Genomic DNA, 25,012 nt, shown 5'->3' on the forward strand with positions numbered 1-25,012 from the left:
CATAATCTTTATTATTACTCTTACCTGTGACTTTTCCAGTCAGATTTCTGGCAACATTTGGAACAATACGAGACCAACTGACACTGTGCACAATGCTTCAGTTTTACATGGTAAGGGCTTTTTAAACATTTAGCACACAACCCTGGATGAAAATGTCTTACATACAAAGACCCAAATTCTTGCAGGGCTTTCAAACAGTCCTCAGCCATGTCTAAACCTAAAAATAAATAAATAAATAAATAAAAAACAAAAAACAGTTACTGTTGTACTTGCAGTACAGTGTATACGTTATACTTTACAAGAAATATCAGAGTGTACTTTACGCTTTACAAAAATATCAAGCAATTCGAGTTGCGTAAATTCACAACAGCACAACCTTTTCATTGGAACCTAACTAATAATCATATGCAAGTGTTTCAGGCACAAACGCACCATTTTTGATGTGGTGAAATCACAATTTTTTAAAGTAAATGGTATTTTTCCTAACTATAAAAACCTAGGTCCTTTACAATAGGAATTACTTAAGGGGAAGCCTGGAGACGGCCGCTGAATTTTCAAACAAGGCAGCACGGTAGTTAATTACCGTCCAGTTGTTGGTTATGCCAAGACCGGGGTTGAGCGTTCAATTTGCTTTCGGCCCAGGTAACAGATTGAGGGGTGGCCTGAGGTAGGCAGTATGCATAAAGGACCTAGGTTTGTATAGTTAGGAAAAATACAATTTACAAAGAAAATAGGATTTAAAGTAATAAGGATATGTACTCCTCTCGCTTCCAAAGGCACCACACTCCAAAATGAGAGATCCTCCAAACACCAACACCACACGCTCCCTCTTCTACCTTCGCCTGATTGCTAGCAAAAGGACAAAAAAGAAGAGGAATTATCAGAAGAAACAAAGGTCAAACCTCTGAAGTTCTCCTCAGTAATTCCCAAAGTGTAAGGGTAAATTTCGGATGAATACATGTCTCGTCCTAACGTTAAAGGGTGAAAATATGTACTAATAAAGACGTTGACATATCTTTGCCACAGACCCTTAACACGAAGTAGAAAGGCTATCACAAAAAGTGGGTTTCCATATTAATTATTATATTCAATTAATTATCACTAATAAACACAGTATAGTACAGTGGTACCTCGAGATACAAAAGGCTCAAATTACGAAAAATGATATTTTTATGATACAATAAAGTTTCATACATACTTACCTGGCAGATATATACTTAGCTAAGACTCCGTCGTCCTCGACAGAAATTCAAATTTCGCGCCACTCGCTACAGGTAGGTCAGGTGATCTACCGGCCAGCCCTGGTTGGCAGGACTAGGAACCATTCCCGTTTTCTATCATATTTTCTCTCTTCCACCTGTCTCCTGCGGGGAGGCTGGGTGGGCCATTAATCGTATATATCTGCCAGGTAAGTATGTATGAAACTTTATTATATCATAACAATATCATTTTCATACAATCAACTTACCTGTCAGATATATACTTAGCTGATTGGCACCCTTTGGTGGAGGGTAAGAGAAAGCTAATTATGGAATAGACAGGTAAACAACATATGTTGTAGGTATAAATAAACATTGGTTCCTACCTGATAGGTGGTAGACTTCGTGGCTGTTGCCCAGGAGTCTGCATCACCTCAAGACACTTTAGCGAGATATATGATCTATGGCCAAGAGGTTCTTGTGGGTATGCCCGATGGGTCTTATCCGCTTACTCGGCAGAGCCTGAAAGGACTTTGTCAATGGGTGCTGATCCACTTATATGACAATACACCTTATGAAGGAGCACACAACCGATCCCGACCACCTGATCCTAACCACCATGTTAGTATTAAAGATTGTTCCGAGTTATCCCCAAACTCTTCACAACAACCATAACTCAAAAACACATTACGCACACATACATAAATTTAAAAAAAAAAATAATAATACTCATCTAATAAGATATCACAAGAGTTCCTTACTGAACAATAGTGACTGGCCGCCAGTGCGACATCTAGCACTTTTGTCAGCAGAAAGTCTAGAACATATCTAATAGAAGGTATGTACAAATTTAAGGATTGGTGTTAGCTCCTAAACCCAGGATCGTATCCGTAGACACGAAAGGACCTAGAGAAAAACATTTCTTGTAGGTCACACGAACATCTCTCAAGTAATGAGATGCAAATACTGAGTTGCATCTCCAAAATGTCGCTTCCAAGATGTTCTTTAGTGACATATTCTTTTGAAACGAGAGACGTCGCTACTGCTCTCACTTCATGAGCTTTCACTCTCAAAAGTCGAAACACGTCGTCAGGACAAATCTTATGCACATCTGTAATGATGTTTCTCACAAAGAATGCTAGAGCATTCTTAGACATCAGTCTTGTGGGGTCTTTTACCGCGCACCAAAGACCTTGTCTAGAGCCCCCCATCTGGTGTTTTCTCTGAAGGTAGAATTTTAGCGCTCTTACAGGACAAAGAGATCTTTCTGCTTCTTTACCTACGAGACTTGATAAGCCTTTAACCTCGAAGGTCTTAGGCCAGGGATTCGTGGGATTCTCGTTTTTAGCTAAAAATAAAGCTTTAAACAAGCAAATGGCTGAGTCCCCCTTGAATCCTACTTTATCCTCTAGAGCATGCAGTTCACTAACTCTTTTTGCTGTAGCTAAAGATAATAGGAATAAGCATTTTCTAGTTAAGTCTCGAAAAGACGCCAGATGAGGAGGTTCGAACCTTGCAGATGACAGGAATTTGAGCACTACATCTAGGTTCCAGCTAGGAGGAGCCGGTTCCCTAGACTTTGTAGTTTCAACGGATCTTATGAGATCGTGGAGATCCTTATTATCTGCCAGATCTAGTCCTCTATTCCTGAAGACTGCCGAAAGCATGCTCCTGTATCCCTTTAATGTGGATACAGATAGATGAGATTCTTCCCTTAGAAACAGCAAGAAATCGGCGATTTCAGTCACAGAGGTAGTGGAGGAGGACAACTTCTTAGACTTGCACCACCTTCTAAAAGCTTCCCACTTGGACTGATATACTCGTCTAGTGGAGGCTCTGCGGGCTCTTGCGATCGCGCTTGCAACTTTGCGAGAAAACCCTCTCGCTCTGACAAGTCTTTCGATAGTCGAAAGGCAGTCAGAGCGAGAGCGGGGAGGTTTTGATGATACCTCTGGAAGTGTGGTTGTTTGAGAAGATCCATCCTTCTTGGGAGGGATCTGGGAAAATCTACTGTCCATTCCACCACCTCTGTGAACCAATCTGTGCCGGCCAAAAGGGGGTTATCAGGGTCATCCTTGTCCCCTTTGAAGCCACAAATTTCTTCAGAACTAGTCCCAGGATCTTGAAAGGTGGAAAAGCGTAGACGTCTACGTGAGACCAGTCTAGTAGGAAGGCGTCGACTATCAGAGCTCTGGGGTCTTCTACCACCGAGCAAAAAGACTTCCAGCCTTTTGGAGAGGAATGTGGTGAAGAGATCCACATGAGGAGTCCCCCAAAGAGACCAGAGACTCTGACACACTTCTGAGTGGAGGGTCCACTCTGTGTGAAGGACCTGGTTCCTCCTGCTGAGCCTGTCTGCCCTTACGTTCCTTTCTCCCTGAATAAATCTCGTAAGCAGGGAGATGTTTCTCTGGGAAGTCCAAAGCAGTAGGTCTCTTGCTACTTGAACTACTTTGTTCGATACAAAAGGTTCTAGGTTCTTCAGAGCCAGATGTACGGCAAAGAGTTCTTTGCAGTTTATGTGCCAGGACACCTGTGCTGCTTCCCAGATGCCTGACACCTATCTCAAGCCTAATGTTGCTCCCCAACCCTTCTCCGACGCGTCGGAGTATAACACTAGGCTTGGGTTCTGAACCTTCAGGGAGATTCCCTTGTTCTCTTTCAACGGGGGCAACCACCATTCTAAGTGAGGTTTTATCTCCACTGGAATGGGAAAGGCGTCTGATAGATGTCCGGTCTTCCAACTCCAAGACCTCTTGAGGAAGAATTAAGTGGACGTAAATGAAGTCTTCCTAGAGGAAAGAACTGTTCGAGCGAGGAAAGGGTCCCTAGAAGGCTCAACCATTCCCTAGCTGACGTCCGTTCTTTCCCCAAGAAGAGAGACTTTCTCCAAGCCTTTCACGAGTCTCTCTTGCGAAGGAAATACTCGAAAACCCCGAGAATCCATCTGAATCCCCAGATAGACTAAGTTCTGTCTGGGGGTCAGCTGCGACTTCTCGAGGTTTACAAGTAATCCTAATGACTTGATCAAGTTCATGGTCAGAATACGGTCCTCCAAACACTGCCTCTCTGATCTGGCCCTGATGAGCCAGTCGTCCAGATACAGAGAGATATTTACACCTTTGAGGTGAAGAAATCTCGCCACATTCTTAATCAGGCTTGTGAAGACCTGAGGAGCTGTGGACAGGCCAAAACACAAGGCCTGAACTGAAAGATCCTTCCCTCCGTCATGAAACGGAGGTACTTCTTCGACGAAGGGTGAATCAGGACGTGAAAATAGGCGTCCTGGAGATCCAGTGACACCATCCAATCTCCTTGGCGCATAGCCGAAAGGACTGAGGCCGAAGTCTCCATAGAGAACTTCTCCTTCTGAACAAATTTGTTCAGAGCACTGACGTCTAGTACTGGCCTCCAGCCCCCCCAAGGCCTTTGCAACCAGAAAAAGGCGATTGTAAAACCCCAGGGAGTTTTGATCTAGCACTAGTTCTATCGCTCTCTTGTCCCACATCTGATCCACCATCAGTCTAAGAGTATCCCTCAGCACAGGGTCCCTGTATCTGGCTGACAGTTCCCGCGGAATTGAAGTCGGGGAGGACTGTCCTGGAAGGGGATAAGGTATCCCTTCCTTATCACAGACATTGATGAGGTGTCCATGTCGATACCTGCCCAGGCCTCCACAAATCCTAGGAGCCTGGCACCTACTGGTGTTTGGAGGCGAGTAGCATCACTTTCCCTTCTTAAAGGGACGGAAGGCAGATCTACCTCTCCTCTCAGGAGCCTTCCTTTTTGAGGGCGCTCTGGAGGGAGGGCCTCCTCGAAAGGGCTGAAGAGACGTACTCGGCCCTCTCTTTTCAACCGTTGCTGCAGGTCTCTTCTTCCTTGATGACTGAAGGAGAAGGTCTTGAGTCGCCTTCTCAGTTAGTGATCGGGAAAAGTCCTTCACCAACTGAGAAGGAAACAAAAAGTCAGATAAAGGAGAGTACAATAGTGCTGAGAGTGGGAGACCGCCTTGGTCAAGAAAGCACTGAAAACCGTCCTCTTCTTAAGCAGTCCCGCTCCAAACAAAGAGGAGACTTCTAAGGAGCCATCTTGTACTGCCTTGTCGATGCACGACAGTATACAAAGGAGTACTTCTGGGTCGAGACCCTCTGCGTCATGAGCCTTCTTGGACATCACCCCAAGGGACCAATCTAAGAAATTGAAGACTTCCAAAACATGGAAGAGTCCCTTGAGGAGATGATCCAGTTCCGAAATGCCCCAAGTCACACGGGCAGAGTTCAGTCCGTGTCTTCTAGACGCATCCACTAAAGTAGAGAAGTCTGCTTCAGCCGAGGACGGGAGAGAAAGACCCATATTCTCTCCCGTTTGGTACCAAATGCCCCTTCTGCCAGTGAGTCTCGATGGGGGCATGCAGAAGACCATCCTGAGAAGCCCCTTCTTCGTATCCATCCAAGCATTCAGAGACTGAAGAGCCCTCTTCATAGAGATGGTAGGCCTCATTCTAAGGAAAGACGAAGATTTAGGCACCTTTGCGCTTGAAAACAGAGAGCGAGGAGAGGGAGGAGCAGCAGGTGTTAACGCGTCCCCATATTCCTCAAGAAGAAGGGCTGTCAAGACTTTGTAGCTTGAAAGTCCTTCTCTACCGCGAGCCTCGTCTTCTGAATTCTCGTCTATCTCAGGGTCCAAAGGAGAATCCGCAGCAAAATCAGGAAGTCTTCTATCTGAGGGAGACAAACTCCTGATAGGAGAGGGACTAAGAGAGTGTACAGAGTCGCTCTTGACAAAAGTTGGCGCCTCACGTCTGGTTGGCGCATCATGTCTGGTTGACAGTTGACGCTTGTAAGACGCCTCGCGCTTGGCTGGCGCCTCGTGCCTAGTTGGCTCTTCGAATCTGGATGACGCCTCGCGCCTGGAAGACACCTCGCGTCCGGCTGGCGTCCTGGCTGGCTCCTCACATCTGGAAGACGCCTCGCGCTTGGCTGGCATCCTGGCTGGTGCCTCGCTGGATGACGTCCTGGCTGGCTCCACGCATCTGGATGACGCCTCGCGCCTGGCTGGCGTCCTGGCCGGAGCCTCGCGCCTGGCATATGCCTCTCTTGCGCTTGTTCTGAAATGCATGTCCTCTTCTACATGCTTGGAAGAGGAAGCTTCAAGCCTGGAAGGCGCCTCGCGCCTGACAGGGGAAAGAAGACGAGACTTCTTGATAGGAAGCGCAACGTCCTTCTTGCGAGGAGGATCTCTAGCCAGAACTCTTACCAAGGAGGCTAGCTGCTCTTGAACAGCTAGTAGGATCCTCTTAGAAGCTTCTCCCGCATCCTCTTCAATGGGAGGAGAGGGAGACCTCGAAGGAGAACGATCCGCTACGTGCACATAGGGAGACGTCGATACAACCTTCGCCTTCTTGATCGAGGAGGGAGCTTCATCAGAGAAGCACTCTGGGCTCGAGTTCAAAGAAGGTTCTTTCCAATGCCTTTTCAGGGGCCTGGAAAGATCCGAGTCCTTCCACCCTCGTTTAGGTGAGAGAGGGAGAAGAAGAAGAAACACTCTCGCAGGACGCTTTTCCTAAAGCGGTCCTGAGCAGTCTGATGCGAGACAGAGCTGCTATGAAGGGAGTCGGACCGTTGGGGATTCTCCACGACCTCCTTAAGGCTTTCGACTTTCCTTCTCCTCTGGGCATGGGAGCTTGGAAGCGGTCTAGGCCTGGGAGCATCGCAGAGACGATCAAACGCCCCCTCCACAACACTGGGAGCACTCACTTCACTGAACACATCATTGTCACTATCCTTACCTTGTAAGGCCGCCATTTTGGACCTCATCTTGTGGATAGTAGCCTTCAGGTTGGCGATTTCAGAGGCCGATTCTGATTGCAAAGCCTGTGAATGTCCCGACACAGAGGGAGAATAAAAAAATTAACATTAACATTAGGAGAGATAGACTCAATAAAAGGCTCAATAGGCCTTGTACACACACCCTTTGATGCACGTCTAACTCTATTCCTCTCTAACTTCAAGTAAGAAGTTGGAGTCTTCCATTCTTCAGCATTCAACCCCTCACATTCATGACAGGTATTAGTTGAAGAACATTCAAACCCCCTACATTTACCACATACAGAGTGAGGATCAACCGAAGCCTTCGGTATCCTCACCTTGCAGCCTACATTCACACACATTCTCACACTAACACTTGAATCAGACATACTGAGAAAAATAAAAATGCAAGTCCAAATTCAGTCCACAGTAGCGAATGCCAAAACCACGATCCAGGTACGTCACCAAAAGTTCGATGAAACGACGATCAAAAGCTTTGAAATAAGATTTCAGGTCAGGAGGTAGTAACAACAATGTTGATACCACCGGCGACAGAAAATATGATAGAAAACGGGAATGGTTCCTAGTCCTGCCACCCAGGGCAGGCCAGTAGATCACCTGACCTACCTGTAGCAAGTGGCGCTAGTCACCGCCATGAGATCCTTCTCTCCTATTGGTCAGCATCCCTCCCATCATGCATCTACTACGTAGCGGCGTGCTTTGCCCACTGCACGGCATCATCTGTATCGTACGCACGCGGTATTCGTTCGTTCTAACGATTTCGTTTATTAACATAAATTCGTTAATGATTTCGTTGTAGTATACTTCATCGTGTTGTGTGAGAACTTTACTCCATACGTATACATACTACATAACCTAATTATACGTACATTATATACATATCATGGGTCCCAAGAAACTTGAATTCACAGAAAGATGATGCTCTCTTTGGAGATGAAGATGGAGATTATCAAGAAGTATGAAGCTGGAATGCGATTGAGTGTGATCGCCAAGGAATACGGCCAAAATCCGTCGACAATAGGCACCACCCTAAAGCAGAAGGATGCCATCAAAGCAGCTACACCTTCCAAGGGCGTCACTATTTTGTCCAGCAAGAGGACCCATGTGCACGACGAGGTGGAAAGGCTTCTCCTTGTCTGGATAAAAGACAAAGAAATTGCTGGCGATATGATAATGGACACGGCAATCTGCCACAAGGCCAGCGCTATTTTCGGCGATTTGATTGCCCAGGCCAAAGACAACGGAGAAGGGAAATCAACACCAACCCCAGACTTCAAGGCTTCGCATAGGTGGTTCGAGAAATTCCGTAAATGGACTGGCATCCATTCGGTGGTGAGGCATGGGGAGGCAGCCAGCTTGGACACGAAAGCGGCCGAAGCCTTTAAAAAACCGTTCGACGAGATGATGATCAAGGAAGGCTACAGTTCTCAGCAAGTCTTCAACTGTGATGAGACTGGCCTTTTTTGGAAAAAAAAATGCCTCGTCGGATGTACACCACACAGGAAGAGAAGAAGCTACCCGGGCATAAGCCTATGAAAGACAGGCTTACGCTTGCACTTTGTCCCAACGCCAGTGGGGATTGCAAGGTGAGGCCCCTTGTATATCATTCTGAGACTCCTCGAGCCTTCAAGGCCCACAAAGTGCTTAAGGAGAAGCTTCCAGTGATGTGGAGGGCTAATACGAAAGCCTGGGTAAGGCTTTTGTTCACCGAGTGGGTAAATCTGTGTTTCGGCCCGACAGTGAAGAAATTCTTGGAAGAGAAGCGTCTCCCTCTTGAAATGCCTGCTGGTGTTGGACAATGCCACTGCTCACCCTCCTGGCCTCGAGGAAGATATCCTAGCGGAGTATTCCTTCATCAAGGTTCTTTATCTTCTGCCTAACATCACCCCTCTCCTCCAGTCCATGGACCAGCAAGTGATATCGAACTTCAAAAGCTGTATACGAAACATCTTTTCAAGAGATGTTTCGACATCACCGATACCACAAACCTCACCTTGCGTGAATTTTGGAAGGAGCATTTCGATGTTGTGATATGCATCCGACTCATCGACCAAGCTTGGCAGAAGGTTTCGAGATGAACCTTGAATTCCTCGTGGAGGAAACTCTGGCCTGATGACGTATCCGCCCGAGACTTTGAGGGATTCGACGTGGGCGAAGCTGGCGCTGCAGACTCAAACAGTTGACGATCCTGAAACTGTTTTGCAACCAGATATTGACAAGATCGTTGCACTCTGCAAGTCCACGGGGCTGGACGTTGACAAGGACGACATCAACGACCTTCTCGAGGAGCACCAAGAGGAGCTTACGACGGATGACCTGAAGGAGTTGGAGGCCATGCAACATAACACCGTTCAAGAGGAGTTCTCTAGCAGCGGCGAGGAGTAGGAGGAGGACCCTATGACAAAAGCAGAAATTAAGGATGTTCTAGCTGCTATTCATAAGGTGCAATCATTAGTAGAAAAGACACCCCGAAAAGACTTATACAGGTCATATGCTTGCACAGTTCGATGATGTTTGCCAGAGTCGTTTCAGGAACATTGTCAAAAGTAGGCAGAAGCAATCTTCCTTGGGATAGTTATCTTTTAAAGAGGCCTTTAGTACTAGCAGGAGTAAGCAAAAAGGAAGAACCAAGTGATACTGAAAAACAGAATGTTGAAAGTGGTGAAGAAGTTGAAATTTTGTATAAAAAAAAAAAAAAAAAAAAAAAAAAAAAAAAAAATTGTTTCGTAAAGTTAGTTTATGTATGTTTTCCTTACATTTCTTTGTTTCGTAAAGTAAAGTGTACATACGTATCTGCCGTTTGTCCTCCTGTCGCCACTTTCAGAGATAACCTCACTCAAAATGTAAGCTTCCACATTTTACTACATACGTACGTATGTACGTACAGTATTTATTGTATACCATGTACACTAATACACATTATTTACAGGTATATTAGCAGTATGTATTAAGTTAGGTATTGAATGGTCCAAATTGTTGTAGTATTTCATTATTCATAGGTCAATTTAGCTTTATTATGAAATTTACTGGGGTGTTTTGGGAGGGCTTCGAATGGATTAGCCATTTTACATGTAAAATGCGGTCCAAGATACAAAAAGCTCATGATACGAAGGCCGCCTCAGAACAGATTAATTTTGTATCTCGAGGTACCACTGTATACATACTCATTTAAAAATACAAAATTAAAGATCCCACCGAGAAAGATATGTTTTCATCGGAAGACGGCCGAAAGAAAAGTGGGGCGTTTACATCCGGGCGGGCAGGCAGGCCTACCCACCTACCAGATGAAAGGTACCAGTGTCAAAACTCCTTTTGGAGTCTTACGCTTTCCTGATCACCTCACAATGCCAGAAAGAAATAATGTTCTTGGACACTTCTTTCTTGGTTACCCTGGTGCTAACGAAGAGGCGTCGACACTCAGGCCTGGGATGGCAAGTTCTCTTCAGATAGCACCTTAGCAGTCTAACGGGACAAAGTAGCATCTCTTCTGCATCAATACCAGTAAAATCCTTTAAGGAGGGGATCATAAAGGACTCGAACCTATCATTAGGGACCGAAGGATTCTGAGTCTTCGCTACAAAATCCGGGATGAAATAGAGGGTAACTGATCCCCATCCCCTCGAGTGTTTAACATTAAGAGACACCATGAAGTTCCTCTACTCTTTTCGCCAATGCCAGGACCAGCAGAAAGATGATCTTGAGGGTCAGATCCCTGTCTGACTCCTCCCGGAGAGGCTCGCAGGGTCTAATAGTCAAACTCCTTAAGACAAGAGTCACATCCCACTCAGGGGGGCCGAGTTCCCTGGGTGGGCAAGACCTCTCGAAGCTCCTCATAAGGAGGGATATTTCCATAGAAGAGGAAATATCCACCCCTCACAGCTTAAGGACTAAAGCCAGCGGCTCTATATCCTTTAACTGCAGAAACAGAGAGCGAGCAGAAGACGGGCCGCTTTTTATACTGCTGCACGGGCGCTTTCCCTGGTATACTGCTGCAGAGGACTGTCTGAGGTATCCAGCCATCTGTTGCTGCTTGGCGAGAAAAGCCTCTCACTCACAAGAGATGGTGGATAACTGCCAGCTGTGAAGACACAGAATGTACTGCCTGGTGGTACCGTTCCATGTGCGGTTTACACACCAGGTTGTGCCTTGGGGGAATCTCCTGCAGTGCATCTGAGAGAGAGCCAGCAGGTCCAGATACCAAACAGCCTGAGGCTATTTGGGAGTCACCAAAATCATCTGAAGGTTGCTGGTGACCAGCGCCCTGCTGATCACCTTGTGAATAAGACAGAATGGGGGAAAGATGTACACTATACTCTGGCTACAAAAGGTTGAGACTCGAATTTTTGAGCGACGCTGCCATTTCTTCGTATATGGATGATTAAGGGAAGTGATCGCCAAGGGTCACAGCATTAAGAGGATTGTCTGACCGACCCTCGTCGGTACAGAAGCAAAACACAAGACTTCAAAATATTATTAATTTTATAATTGGACCTTGTACATTTTTCGAGTTGCTCAATGAAAATTTTAATTGGGTCTCTCTCTCTCTTCGTGTATATATATATTATATATATAATACATTAATATATATATAATATATATATATATATATATAATTTCAGGATTAACCTTAACCTCGAGGAAGGAGGTTGTCCCACAGGTGCTGGAACGCGTCCTCTGCAGCTGCCCATGGGTCTGGCATGATGGAGAAGAAAACCGGGAGTTTTCTGTTGTGCTGGGTGGCGAACAGATCCACCACTGGATGCCCCCACAGGTCGAAGAGCCTTCCTGCCACATCTGGGTGTAGAGACCATTCTGTCCCAATCACCTGATCCTGGTGGCTGAGCTTGTCTGTCACTACATTCCTCTTGCCTGGAATGTACCAGGCTGACAGCTCTACCGAGTGAGCTGCTGCTCACTTGTGCACCTGCACCATCAATTGATACAACGGGAGGGACACTAAGCCCCGTTTGTTGCATACACCACTACCATAGTGTTGTTGCTCATCAAAGCCACAGTGTGCCCATCACTCGTTCCCGGAATTCTTGGAGTGCCAGAAACACTGCCTTGAGTTCCAGAACATTGATGTGAAGGTGCTCGTTATGTCGATTCCACACACCTGAAACCAGCAGCTCCTCCAGGTGTGCACCCCAACCGTCAGTCGATGCATCCAAGAACAGAAGCATCTCCGTAGGGGGTGTGCAACTGCACTCCTATTAAGATCCACCCGCCAGGTTAAATCCTCCTAATTTCCTTCGTGAGAGGAATCAGGAAGGATTGCGGATCCTGCGCCTGTGACCAACACTCCTTCAGTCTCCATTACAGAGACCGCGGGTGAAGACACCTGTGAGGGACTGGCTTCTCTAACGATGACAGGTGACTCATCATGACCTGCCAAAGATGAGCTGGCTGTTCCTGTCGTGACAAACCGTCGAGCTGCCTCCCTGAACCTGCTGATCGGCAAGTCTGTGGGGGAAAACTCGTGCTGCTACCACATTGATCAGCATGCCCAAGTCCTTTATCCTCTGCTTGGGCTCGAGATCTGACTTCTCTAAATTTATCACGAAGCCATATCCCGACCGAATGGACCCAGGCAGACACCCAGATTGAAACACTCGCGTGAACACCTGAGGGGCGGTTGAGAGTCCGAAACAAAGTGCCCTGAATTAGAACACCGTCCCATCGAGGATAGAGCGGAGTTACTTCCTGGAGGACTATTTGAAAATACTCAATCCTTCAGGTTCACCAGCCAAAAAAGCATGAAATCGTTCTCCCTGATAGAATCAAGCACGGAACATATCGTTTCCATTGTGAACCAAGTCTGGTGAGCAAATCGGTTCAGATGAGAGAGATCTATCACCGGTCTGCAGCTTCCATAGACTTCTCCAAGAAAAGTTGGCTGTAGAACCCTGGTGACAGTGTTTGCATGATCTCTATAGCTTCCTTGCTCAGCATCATCTGCTATTCCTCCTTGAGTGCTACGTCCCTGGCAGAACCGGAAACGTACGTCTGGTGTTGGACTGGGTGGGAAGTGAAGAGTGGCCTCGACTCGAAGGGGAGACGATATCCCTTCTGAAGGTCATCTATTACCCAGGTCTCGGCTCCATAGTGCCTGACATGTTGCCCAATGGCTCGCCAGGCACCCCCCACCTTTAAGCAGCAAGTGGGGAGGGGGGCTGAGAGGGGGGGCTGATGCTCACCTCTTGAAGCGAAGGAGGAAGGGACCACAAATCCAGCCAAGAGACGGCCTGGAAGGCTGCCATAGTGGTAGACTCCAAGGCCATTGCCTCTTGCTGCGTGAACCAGAGGTTCTCCGACAGCAGATGTTGCAGAGGCAAGCCCGGAGTTAGGTGGGCTAACTTTGGGTCAACCTATTTGGTCGGCAAAGGGTCAGCGAAGGCATGTAGAAGCGCCGTTGACAAGGCAGAGGAGTGGAAAGCTACTTGTCCGACCTGCTAGACCTAAGCGAGGCTTCTTGTCCTGAGACAAGAGAGTTCACCTGGTCCAGCACACTGTCAGCCAAGGAAGACCATGGAAGCCCTACGGACGCTCTGGGTTCCTTTTTTGGACCCAAGAACGCATCTAACCATGATGGACAGTCAGAGGGGGCAACCACCGATACTTCCCCAAGGTCATTGTGCTGATGGATCAGAGCGATGACCTCTGTATCTCGGGTGACTGCGTCCCGAGGTGATGGACTGCTGGTCCATCCAGGCCGAGCCCCCTCCCGAGACACACTTCCTTCAAAGTAAGAACCTTGTCAGTCCCCCCTATGATCTCCTCTGACCACTTGAGCGTATGACCTCTCTGGTCCTAGGGCCGAACCGGGCACATAACATTCTCGTGGACAGACCGTGAGAAGCGCACTCCTCACGTTACCCCATAGTCGCCTCGCCGCTCCTGGTGTTATTATTAATAATGGGGTTAGTTTTTCCAGACCTCTGAGTCTCAAGTAGACTCTTCTCCGGCTGGTTCTCAGGGATCAATCCTGAGAAAAAAAAGGAGAAAAAAAAAAAAAATCTTCAAGAAACCAGTCTTATTTAAAAAATTTGATTTTATTAATTGAAAATTCCCTGCTTTCAGCAAGAATACTTTCCATTTCCGAACTCCGCAGATAAATAGATCTTTGCTGGGTCCAATTTGGGCACTCAACAAGCAAATGCTGTACTGTCATGGGTGTTTGACATTGTTACATTTCACTGGGTCAGCATGTGGTGTTGACATCAAGTGACCATGTGAGAATCTTGTGTGTCCTATACGGAGCCTTACTAGGATCACCTCTTTTCATCGCTCCTGGTGTACCCGAGGAAGTTGAAGGGACAGGTGAGGTAGATCTGGCGCTCCCGCTCTGTCTACCGGCAGAACCGGTGGACAGAGAGGGCTGCAGGCAATCACCAACCCATGGTGATGACTGGTCTGCAGGTGTAGACCAGCAGTCTCCCTATGGAGGAGTGCTGGTCCGACGACGATAGCATCAATCTCTCGCGTCAGGGGAACCGCTATCGGCTGTCCGAACCGTCTGATCCCGCTGGTGTGATCGACGGTCGTGGGGACCGGGGGACCTCCTCCCAGTCTCTCCTCGTGCACGGTCCAGTGGGACCGTCATGTCAACCCTGGGGACCGGATGATCATTACGTGAACGATCACCGGCTAGGCGAGTCCTGGTGGTGAGCGTACTCAGCGCCCTGGACTCTGGCTGCATGGTTACCAGCAGGTGACCGTACACTCGGAGAAAGAAACTGCTGGCGAGAAGCTGAGATGGTTCCTGGTCCAGAGGCGGAACCTCTAGAGGCGGGAGCAGAGGTACCAGCAACAGCTGGTACCTCTGTGGGCCCCGCCTTGCTCTTCCCTGGGGTAAGGAGAGGTGGTTTCCGTTCCAAAAGGAACGGGAGGACCAGCGGAAGGCCTACCTGTCTCACCGGGACAATGAGACAGGCCCTTAGAAGTCCCTGAACAAGACCTAATCTTCGGCTGGGCAGCCTCGGAAGGAGAAGTGGAGGAGGGGGCAGAAGATGACGACAGCAGGCTTATATGATTCATGGGCTTGCATTTGTGACATACAACCACACAAATAGGCAAACAATCACAATTATATCAAAAAGGAAAAATAAGAAAGAAATTGGCAATCTCACGACAGGAGCGGGCAGAGAGAGAATGTCTGCACATGACGGCGGTCGAAAGCAAAGTGGAATGTTTACATCAAATCGGGGCAGGACTCCCGACTATCAGGCAAGCAGTTACTGCCGAACTACCATGTTATAAAATCTTACAACCAAGTTCCACCTGGCACTGAAAGTAATTCCTTATGTAAAGGACAGATGGTTTGTATAACGTGTAGAAACAATAATTACTTATATGCTATCTACTGCAATCGACACGTTTTCCCGGCCAGACCCGATACACCTTGTCATTTAAATTGTTGTGAATAGTGTCCAAGCGTCTATGGGTACAAGTGGTGTGCAGATTTAGCTCAGGAAATGGAAAGTTTATGGACACAAGTGACTATAAAAACACCAAGATAGCGTCAATCTTCTACACATAAGGTGTTATAAGTAAATATTCGAAAGCGTCATGGAGGTAAGTTTGCACTGCGCATGGCTAGACTTTCATTAACTTGTGTTTAACCGGAAATTATGGCATTACGTATTTTGTGACTTGAAAGAAAACACTTACTTTGAGAGGAAAGTAGAGGTCTTGATCTGTTGTTTCCACACTGGTTGGGTTATGACTGGCATCTAATTCAGGAAACTGGAAGTGGCTAAAGTTATTTTTTGGGAAAGTGTCCACGCAGAGGTACATGTGTTCCCGCCTGTCAGCACAGCGATGCATTACCCTTTATCGTGCAAGAACAAATGTTTTATTGTGCTGATCACAACTGCAATCTTGAGTAATACATATCAATAAACATTACATATACAGTGGACCCCCCTTATTCGCGGACTCACACATTCGCGGTAGTTTTTTCTATGAGAAATATCCACAAATTCCTGGTTTTTGTGATCAATTTCATCTTAAATGCACTTTTGTGTAAAACTATTAAAAAAACCAAGTATGAAAATTTTTAGTGGTTTTTCTTAAGTTTTAACTAACGAAATAGGCTGTTTTTAGCACTTTTATAGGGGTTCCAAACATTCGCGGATTCTAACTATTCACGGGGGGTCCGGTACGCATCCCCCGCGAATACGGGGGGAACACTGTACAGGCAGTCCCAGAGTTACGACGGTCTCGGCTTACAACGTTCCGAGGTTACGACACTTTTCAATTATATATTCATCAGAAATTATTTCCATGGTTACGACGCATGTTCCAGGGTTACGCCGCCTACAAGCGCTGATCTGGCAGATGAAATATGACACAAAAAATGCAAAATAATCAATATTAAAAGGTTTTTTGATGAAAAATGCAATAAGAATGCAGTTTACATAGTCTTGAATGCACTAAAGCATTAAAAGTAAGGTTTTCTTAGGATTTTTGACAATGTTCTGGCTTACGACGATTTTCGGCTTACTACGCATCTCAAGAACGGAACCCCCCATGACAGGTTCAGCTTATGACATTCCGAAATTATTTCCAGGGTTACAACGCCTACAACGCTCATCTGGCAGAAGAAATATGACGCCAAAAATGCAAAATAATCAATATTTTTTTTTTTTTTTTAAGATGCAAAATGCAATAAGAATGCAGTTTACATAGTTTTTTATGCACCCAAAGCATTAAAAGTAAGGTTTTCTTAGGATTTTTGGTGATGTTCCTGCTTACGACGATTTTCGGGTTACAACGCCTCTCAAGAACAGAACCCTGTCGTAACCCGGGGACTGCCTGTATACGCAAATATTGTTCAAATGAGCGCTGGGAAGGGATGTGTCTGCCAGTGTATGATGGATGGTGTACAAGACGATACACCGCCATATTGGATTAAAAAACGGACTTGAAAACACATTTTACAAAGACCTCACATGCTTATTTTAGTTCGTATGGCGGTTTCATATATCTCATTTTGTTAATGAAGCTTCAATCTTTTGAATGGTATGCTTATATATTGAAATGTATCTTTGTTTCACCTATTAAATATGAGTGAAGAAGTGGCTCATTTGTCCGTGCAATTGCCCGCACAGCGGTGTTTCACCTTAAATAGGCCGCGCAAGCTTTGTAAAGTTTTACCTAAGTTTGCACTGTGCATGGCTAGATTTTCATTAACCTCTGTTTAATCTTAAATTGACATTAAGGGAAACAACCGAGTGGACTAGCTGATCCAGTCTTGGCCGTTTGTTGATCCACCCTCAGAAAAAAGTACTTTAACACGTCCTGACACCGGAGATGGGCACTAGTCATGGTCATTGGTGGTGAGAGCAACAGCTCGAGACCTCTACTTTCCTTTCAAAGTAATATGTATTTTCTCCAAAGTTAGAAATAAAGGTCATATTTCAAGATTAAACAGAAGTTAATGAAAGTCTCAGCCATGCGCAGTGCAAACATACCTCCATGACACTTCCGAAATTTTTACTTAAAATACCAAAAATGTAGAAGATTGACGCCATCTTGTTGTTTGTGGAGTGTCTTGTGTCAAACTTTCCATTCCATGTGCTAAATCCGCACACCACTTGTACCCATAGACGTTGGGGCAATTTCTTCACAACAATCGTCAACAATGACACCAACAGTCTGGCACATCCAAGGAAAATCACGATTTTTCGTAATAAAGAAGAAGCATGCACTAGATAATTATTTAAATAAATAGTTAAACATCAGTAAAAGGTCATGCATTGCATAAATTTTTTACATATTCATGATTATTAAAATGAAAATATTTGTTGTTGAAAAAGTAAATAGATTCCTGACTCAAATATCAACAGTTTTGCTTGTGAATAGTACCTACGGTGTTGTTCGCCCTCTTCTATTGTTTATAAGTGTTGCCAATTAGTATGTGTTTACACCTTCAAACTGGGTATAAGACTTGCACAAAACTGGGGAAGTAAGTGAAATTAGCGTATCTATTTGTAGTATATATACATATTAGAGCATTTTATCATTATTGCATTACTAAGACAACTACTATGAGATTCAGGGCCTCTGTAACACGGTTTTTTGGACTTTGCTCCTTGTCAAAGCATCGGATGTAGCTGAAAGTTGACATATGTATATTTTACAACCACACACAAATTTTGCCAGCATTATCAATAAACCTAAAACAAACCCGATAGTTTTAATTTTTATAGAGTAAAAATGATCTAGCCGAACGCCATGGCCAATGATTACGAGCCAAGAGTCGAAAAACATTCATTACGTAAGCAAGGTAAACAAACACCTTTTGACTAAATGTTGCCCCGCCCATCCACCAGACAGAAACTCCATTGGCTTTGAAACCCAAGACTTTATTGAATGGCGGAACGATACATAGATGTGGGTGAGGTATCAGTGCTAGCATGAGCAATACTACTGTAGCAGTAGTGCCCGCAACAGTATAGCAAGTAATACACCAGGAATTAAACCGTTTAGACCAACTGCTGGGATCCTTGAGGATCATTTAGCACTCTTACAACTACTCGAGAAATTAGTTTTTATAGCCAGAAGTTAAATTTTCTAATCCAACAATGCCCATGGTAGCCTTCAGTATTATCCTGAATTATAACGAGGCGAAAAAAGTGGGTAGCCTCATGAAAGTCACCATTCTGACGATAATTATTGGTGAAGGTTTAAAGCCAATAACGGTACCGGCTATTTTTTCAGTAAATAGGTAGATAGCCAAAAAATAAAAATTGCTTGACATTGGATATACCAGTTATCAATCAAGCTTGTCTACTATGTTTTTGATAATTACCAACTATTCCCTACATCTTGTCAATCTGATTGTGACCTATAAAGTAGACTGTAATTTCTCTGGAAACTTATTTTGGGAGTTAGGCTAATAATCGAAGCGTTTTTGTATTTATTAACATATTTTGTTGGTTTGTTTCATTATGACAATTAGCAGTGGAGAGGTTCCAGAGTTCATAAAGGTGTACTGCTTTGCTTGTATTTAAATTTGTATGTCATTGTTGCCAGAGGTTTAGCCTTCGTTACGTATAGCCAATCATCCATCGAGAAAGAGGGAAGAAATGCTGTCATAAGTTACGTAACGAGTGCGTTCGAAACCTTTTCTCTGAGTAAGTTGGCCCATCTTCAAAAAAGGTCACTTTTACATTATAAGTACCAAATTTTATTCAACCTACGTAGTACAGAATACACTAAAAAAATTTATGTGTTGTTATAATATGTATTCTGAATAAGCGTTATATTTATGAAATGTCATAGATAAAAAGTTATTGCGAAAAAACCGTGTTACAGAGGCCTTGAATCTCATAGTAGGGGAAACAACCAACTGGACTAGCTGATCCAGTTTCCACCGCGTGTGAAGCCCCCCTCCGAAAAAGTACTTTAACACGTCCTGACCCTGGAGATGGGCATCAGTCACAAGTTGTTGGTGAGAGCAGGAGCTCAAAACCTCTACTTTCCTTTCGAAGTAAGTATTTTCTCCAAAGTTAGAAATTAAAGTCAACTTTTAAGATTAAACAAAGTTTAATAAGAAAAAGTCAGTCCTCTATGCAGCGCCACACTACCTCCAAGACGCTTTAGAAAATAAAAAGATTTACTTTTATTAACTACGAATAGGGTAAACAACCACAGTCAATCCATCGTCATCGTGTGGATCGGCCTTATTCACTCAATATTTAATTGGTGAAACAATTACATCTTTAAGCATACCATTCAAAAGATTGAAGTTTCGTCAACATAATGTGATATATGAAAGCCCCATACGAACTAAAAAAGCGTGTGAGGTCTTTGTAAAATGACAATTTGTCGAAAATTGCATTTTTCCTAACTATACAAACCTGAGGTCCTTTAACAATAGGAAGTAGCTAGCGGCAGCTGGAACGGTCGTAAGCTTCGAACAAGGGCAGGAGAACGGTAGTTAACTGCTTGTCCGACAGTCGCGCGCCGCGCGACTGGGAGGTAAACAAATCACTTTTGCTTTTGGCCCATGCAAAATACGCAGAGTGAGGTGTGGCATGAGGAGGGACTATAGTAAAGGACCTCAGGTTTGTATAGTTAGGAAAAATGCAATTTTCGACAAATTGTCATTTGTTCCGATACGTAATACAAACCATCGGTCCTTTAACAATAGGAAGACTCACTTCTTGGTGGGAGGAATCTGAGTCTTTTGATGAACAGACTGGTGTTCGTCCATCCCTGGAATGCCTCCCTGGTCGTAAGAGCGAGGGGAGGGATCCAAGCCTCTGTCCGATTGATCGGGTGTGCACCGCAGGATCATGGTCAGACTCTGGGCCGAGTACTAAAAGAGAGGCAAGCGTATCTCTTCGTACCAGCAAGCAAGAACTTGTTCCTGTTTGCAAGAGGCAACATAAAGTATGGGTTGTCTCAAGCTGGCATCCACTTCCTCCCCCTCCCCCTTGTTTTGGAGGAATTTGTGGTGGATATCGCTCCTATCCCTAGTGGAAAGGGATAGGATGGGGCTCTGTTGAGTAGCTCACCTGCATCTTGTCCTTATCCAGCAGGGTGACGACCGTGTCCCTCTAACCACAGGTAGAGGGGAAGAAAAAGATGGGAAGAGGAGCCAGTCACATCTCATTCACCATCCATTCTTACGGTCACACCAGGACTCGATGCTGTTCAGCCTGCGAGGGTCTGGGTTCGCTACACAAAGTGTTTGAGCAGCCACCACGGGTCCCAAGGAAAAAGATCCAAGGACCTGTGGGCAATATCCCGAAAGGTAGAAGGAAGGGCATGTGGTCTGGTTGGACCAGACCCCTGCCTTCAGTACCTGCGCCAAGGAGAAGTTCTTGTGGACAAGGCAGCATCTCCTTCGCATCGAAGGCGGTGAAGTCCATTAGGGAGGGGATTGTGAACGACTCGAACCAATCGTCAGGGACCGAAGGGTTCTGAGTCTTCGCTACGAAGTTCGGTACGAAATCGAGCGTCACGGATCCCCATCCCTGGGTGCCTGACTTCGCAGGAGAAGTCATGCAGTTCCTCAGAGGAAAAGAAGGAAATAGTCGCATGACCTATCCCTCTTCTCTACTTCGGTGATGTCCAGTACCCATACTGGTCTGTCCGTTAGCAACGAAGTCTCTCGCATCCTCCTATCCCCATGCAGCGAAGTTCTCGGTAGTGGATAGGACACCGACACTCCATGGTGGGTGTCAATGGTATGGGTACTGTGACAAGCTATTAAAACGAAGTAATGGTTGCTGTGTAACAACCGAACTAAGTCAACAGCGTAATTCGTAACTGACTCGGGCGCTCTGACAGCTGCCGACCGACTGCGTTCGGTAGGAGGCAAGTTGTCAAAGCATCCGAGTAAGTCACGTGACCTTCGCCTTTAAAGGGTTATGCCGCCGAGAGACCAAACCAATGATGTATTTGTTGTCACCATTGCCGGACAGCGAGGTGATGATTCTCTTAAGGCATGTACCCAACAGGCGAAAGTCAAATTGCCTTCTAGAGACCGAGGTCCCTGAAGGTAAAACATCTCATGTTTGTTGAATCTCAGCTAAGGAGAAACAACAACTATGTACCGTTGAAGACGAAGGTAGATATTGAATGCAACCTACGTCTTCACATATGAATCGAGAGAAGGATCTCAAGATTCATAACCTGTGCTTACAATGACTGAAAACGCTACCCGCTATTTCATTGCTGTCCGGTGAGAAGTCGTAGTTGCAATGAAAGCGGGGCGTTCTTCAGTAATGAAAACACAGGTGAAAGCCGCCTGAAGAACTGCTTCTCATGGGCTGAACATTTGGAGGTAGAGCTGTCAGGTCGGAGAGTAGGCGATGTCTTCTGACACATCTTGTATTCGGTTGAACAATGAACAATTGTACACCTAGAATACGAGATATTTTGAAGACAAACTCAGATGTCTGCAAATCATTCGCATTATCGCAGTGCGATGCAGCGGGAGACTTGTACAGACTTCTGTTACCGTGCGGTAAACAGAAAAGATGAAAGAGTCCAAGAGATATCTCTGTTGAAAATTCTCGCAATGTCGAAGGCGATGGAATCTAGCGTCACCGCAGTAGATGGTCCTTCATTATTGCGAGAATCCCCGTTAATCAGAGACCTAAGTCCATGATTGTTAGCAGAGATACGGTTCGGTAGTCAATCAAGCAGGGGAGAGAGAGACATACATGACCGTGAATCTCGGAGGCCCAGCTGATACTGAGCTGCTTATATCAGGCAGTTCAATACGCAGTGGTTGAGCCTGCTGACTCGTCATCCTGAGTTGCCAGGTAATCCATTATTCCACGAAGGAATGCGTTCGGCTAGAACTACCGAGCATAAAATATATGCTCGGGCAATTATATTTAGGCGAAACGAATTTCGGTAAATATAAAAGTTGAAATGGTGTTGTCGTGACAAAACCATAAGTATATAAAATTGAAACTGAAAACTCCTGGGAGGTTGCAGGCAACCCCGAGTTGCAGTTCAATTATAATACTTCTCGTCTAAGTCGCAATCCGTAGAATAACTAGGATATGCGCCTACCCCTCGGACAATTTCAACTGCTTAGCAGACTCAGGTCGCGAGGTTAATATACGTAGTATATTTGTAGGATTCTGAACAACGATCTCCATCCTAAATTCTTTCCTTCAAGAAAACAAAATAAGGATTGGAGATCGACCACCTTCGTTCTCTATCAAAGAGAGTGAAGGAGAAGTCTTCCTCGAAGGAAAGCTTCAATGGTGAACAGAATACTAAGACGATAGTTCAAGCCAAACTGGATATTCCCGTCCGATCTCCTCTATTCAGGTTGGTCGCCTACTGTGATAGTTTTTCTTTCAGCAGCAGTCTTCTTCACAATGCCTAGAAATTCCAGGAATTCGAGCATAGGCGAGGTTCCCGATTATCGTGTAACATATGGCGGGGATTCTCGTCTCGCTCACTTTGGACGTGATCTCGCGTAAGTGTTTGAAGATCGTAATAAAAACTCGAACACTCTGAATGCGCTAGAAATTCCGTAGAATTCTAAGCAGTCTGCGAAAACCCCCACCAGAATTCGTCAAACGATATCGGCTGGTGGTCCTCTCGATTTCCCGTAGAAATCGAGAATGGAGCAGGATTCCTCCTCAACGACCGGGGCTTACGTCAGGTAGGACCCGAAGGTCCCCCCGGTAGCGCAGTCCCGAACGTGGGGGATCCTACAAAGAAATCTCTGTAGGATACCTTCCCCTTTCCCTCGTAGCCGTAAGGAGAGAGGGAATGGGGAAGGAATTGGATACTCGCTCGCCTTCCCAGTGGAACTAGCAGTTGGAGAAGAGTAGGAGCAGCCATCGCCTTGCGGCGATGGCCTCTCAGAGTCTGGGAAAACGTATCGTCAGGAGAAAACGTTTTCCCGCGGAGGGTTACGAACTCTCACTGTAGGTAAGGGTCTGCCGCCACTGTGAAACGTCGTCTGGGTGGGGCTGATCGACACCTGACAGGAGAGAGCCGATACCGTCCTCCGACTCATTCCAGTCCTCGTCGAGGTCGAACCTCTCAGGAGGATCCGAAGGAGTATTTAAATACGGCTGTCCGAAGACACGTAGAACAAAAAGCCGCTGTCGCAGTAGAGGAGGTGGAAGTAGCTTGATCGACCGGCCAGAACTGAGAGAGCCTTCTTCGCCGGAGACGAGACACTGGTTCGAGACAGAATCGGCAAGCTCCGATCGCGGCAGACCCACCGTCGGTTTGGGTTCCCTCTCGGGCCCCAAAACGACTCTCGAGCAGAGACGTGGGGCTCTGCTGGTGGGAGCGGCAATCCTTCCGCAGGGTCATTATGCTGACGAATCAGCTTAATGACTTCTGCAAATTCCTCTGTATCTCGGGAGTAACCGCGTCTTGCGGAGTAGGACCGTCCATCCCTCCAACAAGAACAGATCCCTAGATACTCCTCCTTTCAGAAGGAGGAAGAGCGGCAGACCCCTGACGGTCGCCTCCAGCTAATTGCGCGTATGTCCTGGTCGATCCTAGAACCGTGCCTGGCCATACGGCGTCATAGCGGGGTCGCGAGCGGCGCACCTCTCGCGATCACTCATATGTACCATCGCTCCTCCCGGGCGTAGCCCGGAGGTTGAAGTACAGGAGAGGCAGAACTGACGCTCCACCCTAGCTCGCTGGCAGGACCAGACAGCGTGGATTGAGGGCTGCTGCTGATCGTCACCCCGCGGGTGGCGATCGAGCAGGCATGCCTAGCCTTGCCGCTCGCCTGAGGCGAGAGGTTGGCTTGGCTGAGAACGTCGACGCTGATCTCTAGCGTCAGGCGAGCTGTTGCTGGTTACCGTCTCCGCCCGGTCCGATGGGAGCGGCGTCAGGTGACCTGCTAGGCTCGCTGTCACGGTGAGACCGGCGAGCGTCCTCTCGGCGCGTCGAGCCGCTGGTACCAGCCGTGGCTGGTACCGACGGCCGCGGGGACCCCTTCCTCGCCTCAACCCGTTATGGGAGAGGCAGACCTGACGCTCCCCCCTCGCTCGCTGGCAGGACCAGCGTGCGTGGAGGGCTGCTGCTGATCGTCAAACCCGCGGTGACGGTCGAGCAGCAGGCCTAGCCTTACCGCTCGGCTGAGAACGTCGAGACCGATCTCTAGCGTCAGGCGAGCTGCCGCTGGTCACCGTCTCCGCCCGGTCCCCATCGGGAGCGGCGGACGGGTGACCTGCTAGGCTCTGTGTCGCGTCGAGACGGCCAGCGTCCTCTCGGGCGCGTCGAGTCGCTGGTACCAGCCGTGGCTGGTACCGGCGGCCGCGGGGACTCCTTCCTCGCCTCAACCCGTGGCTGATCAGCGACCGTCACGTTATTAGACCGAGCAGCCAGTTGATCGCTTGCGGAGGAGCGTCCACTGGCCTGGCGAGAGTCGTGTGCACGACTCTCGCCAGTCTTCTGCTCCGCGCCGCTGTCTTGACGGCGAGCGAGCTCGGGCGTCAAAAACTTTGGCTGGACGTCTTCTTGGAAGAGCGT

The 25,012-nt window shown here is 46.6% G+C and overlaps 1 protein-coding gene across 1 annotated transcript in view; it reads right to left on the reverse strand.

Moving 5' to 3' along the window:
• The window catches only part of LOC135217535 (uncharacterized), a 30,477-nt gene that overhangs the window by 1,370 nt on the left and 4,095 nt on the right, over nt 1-25,012 (reverse strand). The window contains exon 2 of the mRNA XM_064253501.1: nt 25-217. Coding sequence (XP_064109571.1) covers nt 25-217 — 193 coding nt within the window. The remainder of the gene's footprint in view (nt 1-24; nt 218-25,012) is intronic.

This window comes from Macrobrachium nipponense, chromosome 7 (assembly GCF_015104395.2).
Source record: "Macrobrachium nipponense isolate FS-2020 chromosome 7, ASM1510439v2, whole genome shotgun sequence".
Taxonomy (NCBI): Eukaryota; Metazoa; Arthropoda; class Malacostraca; order Decapoda; family Palaemonidae; genus Macrobrachium; species Macrobrachium nipponense.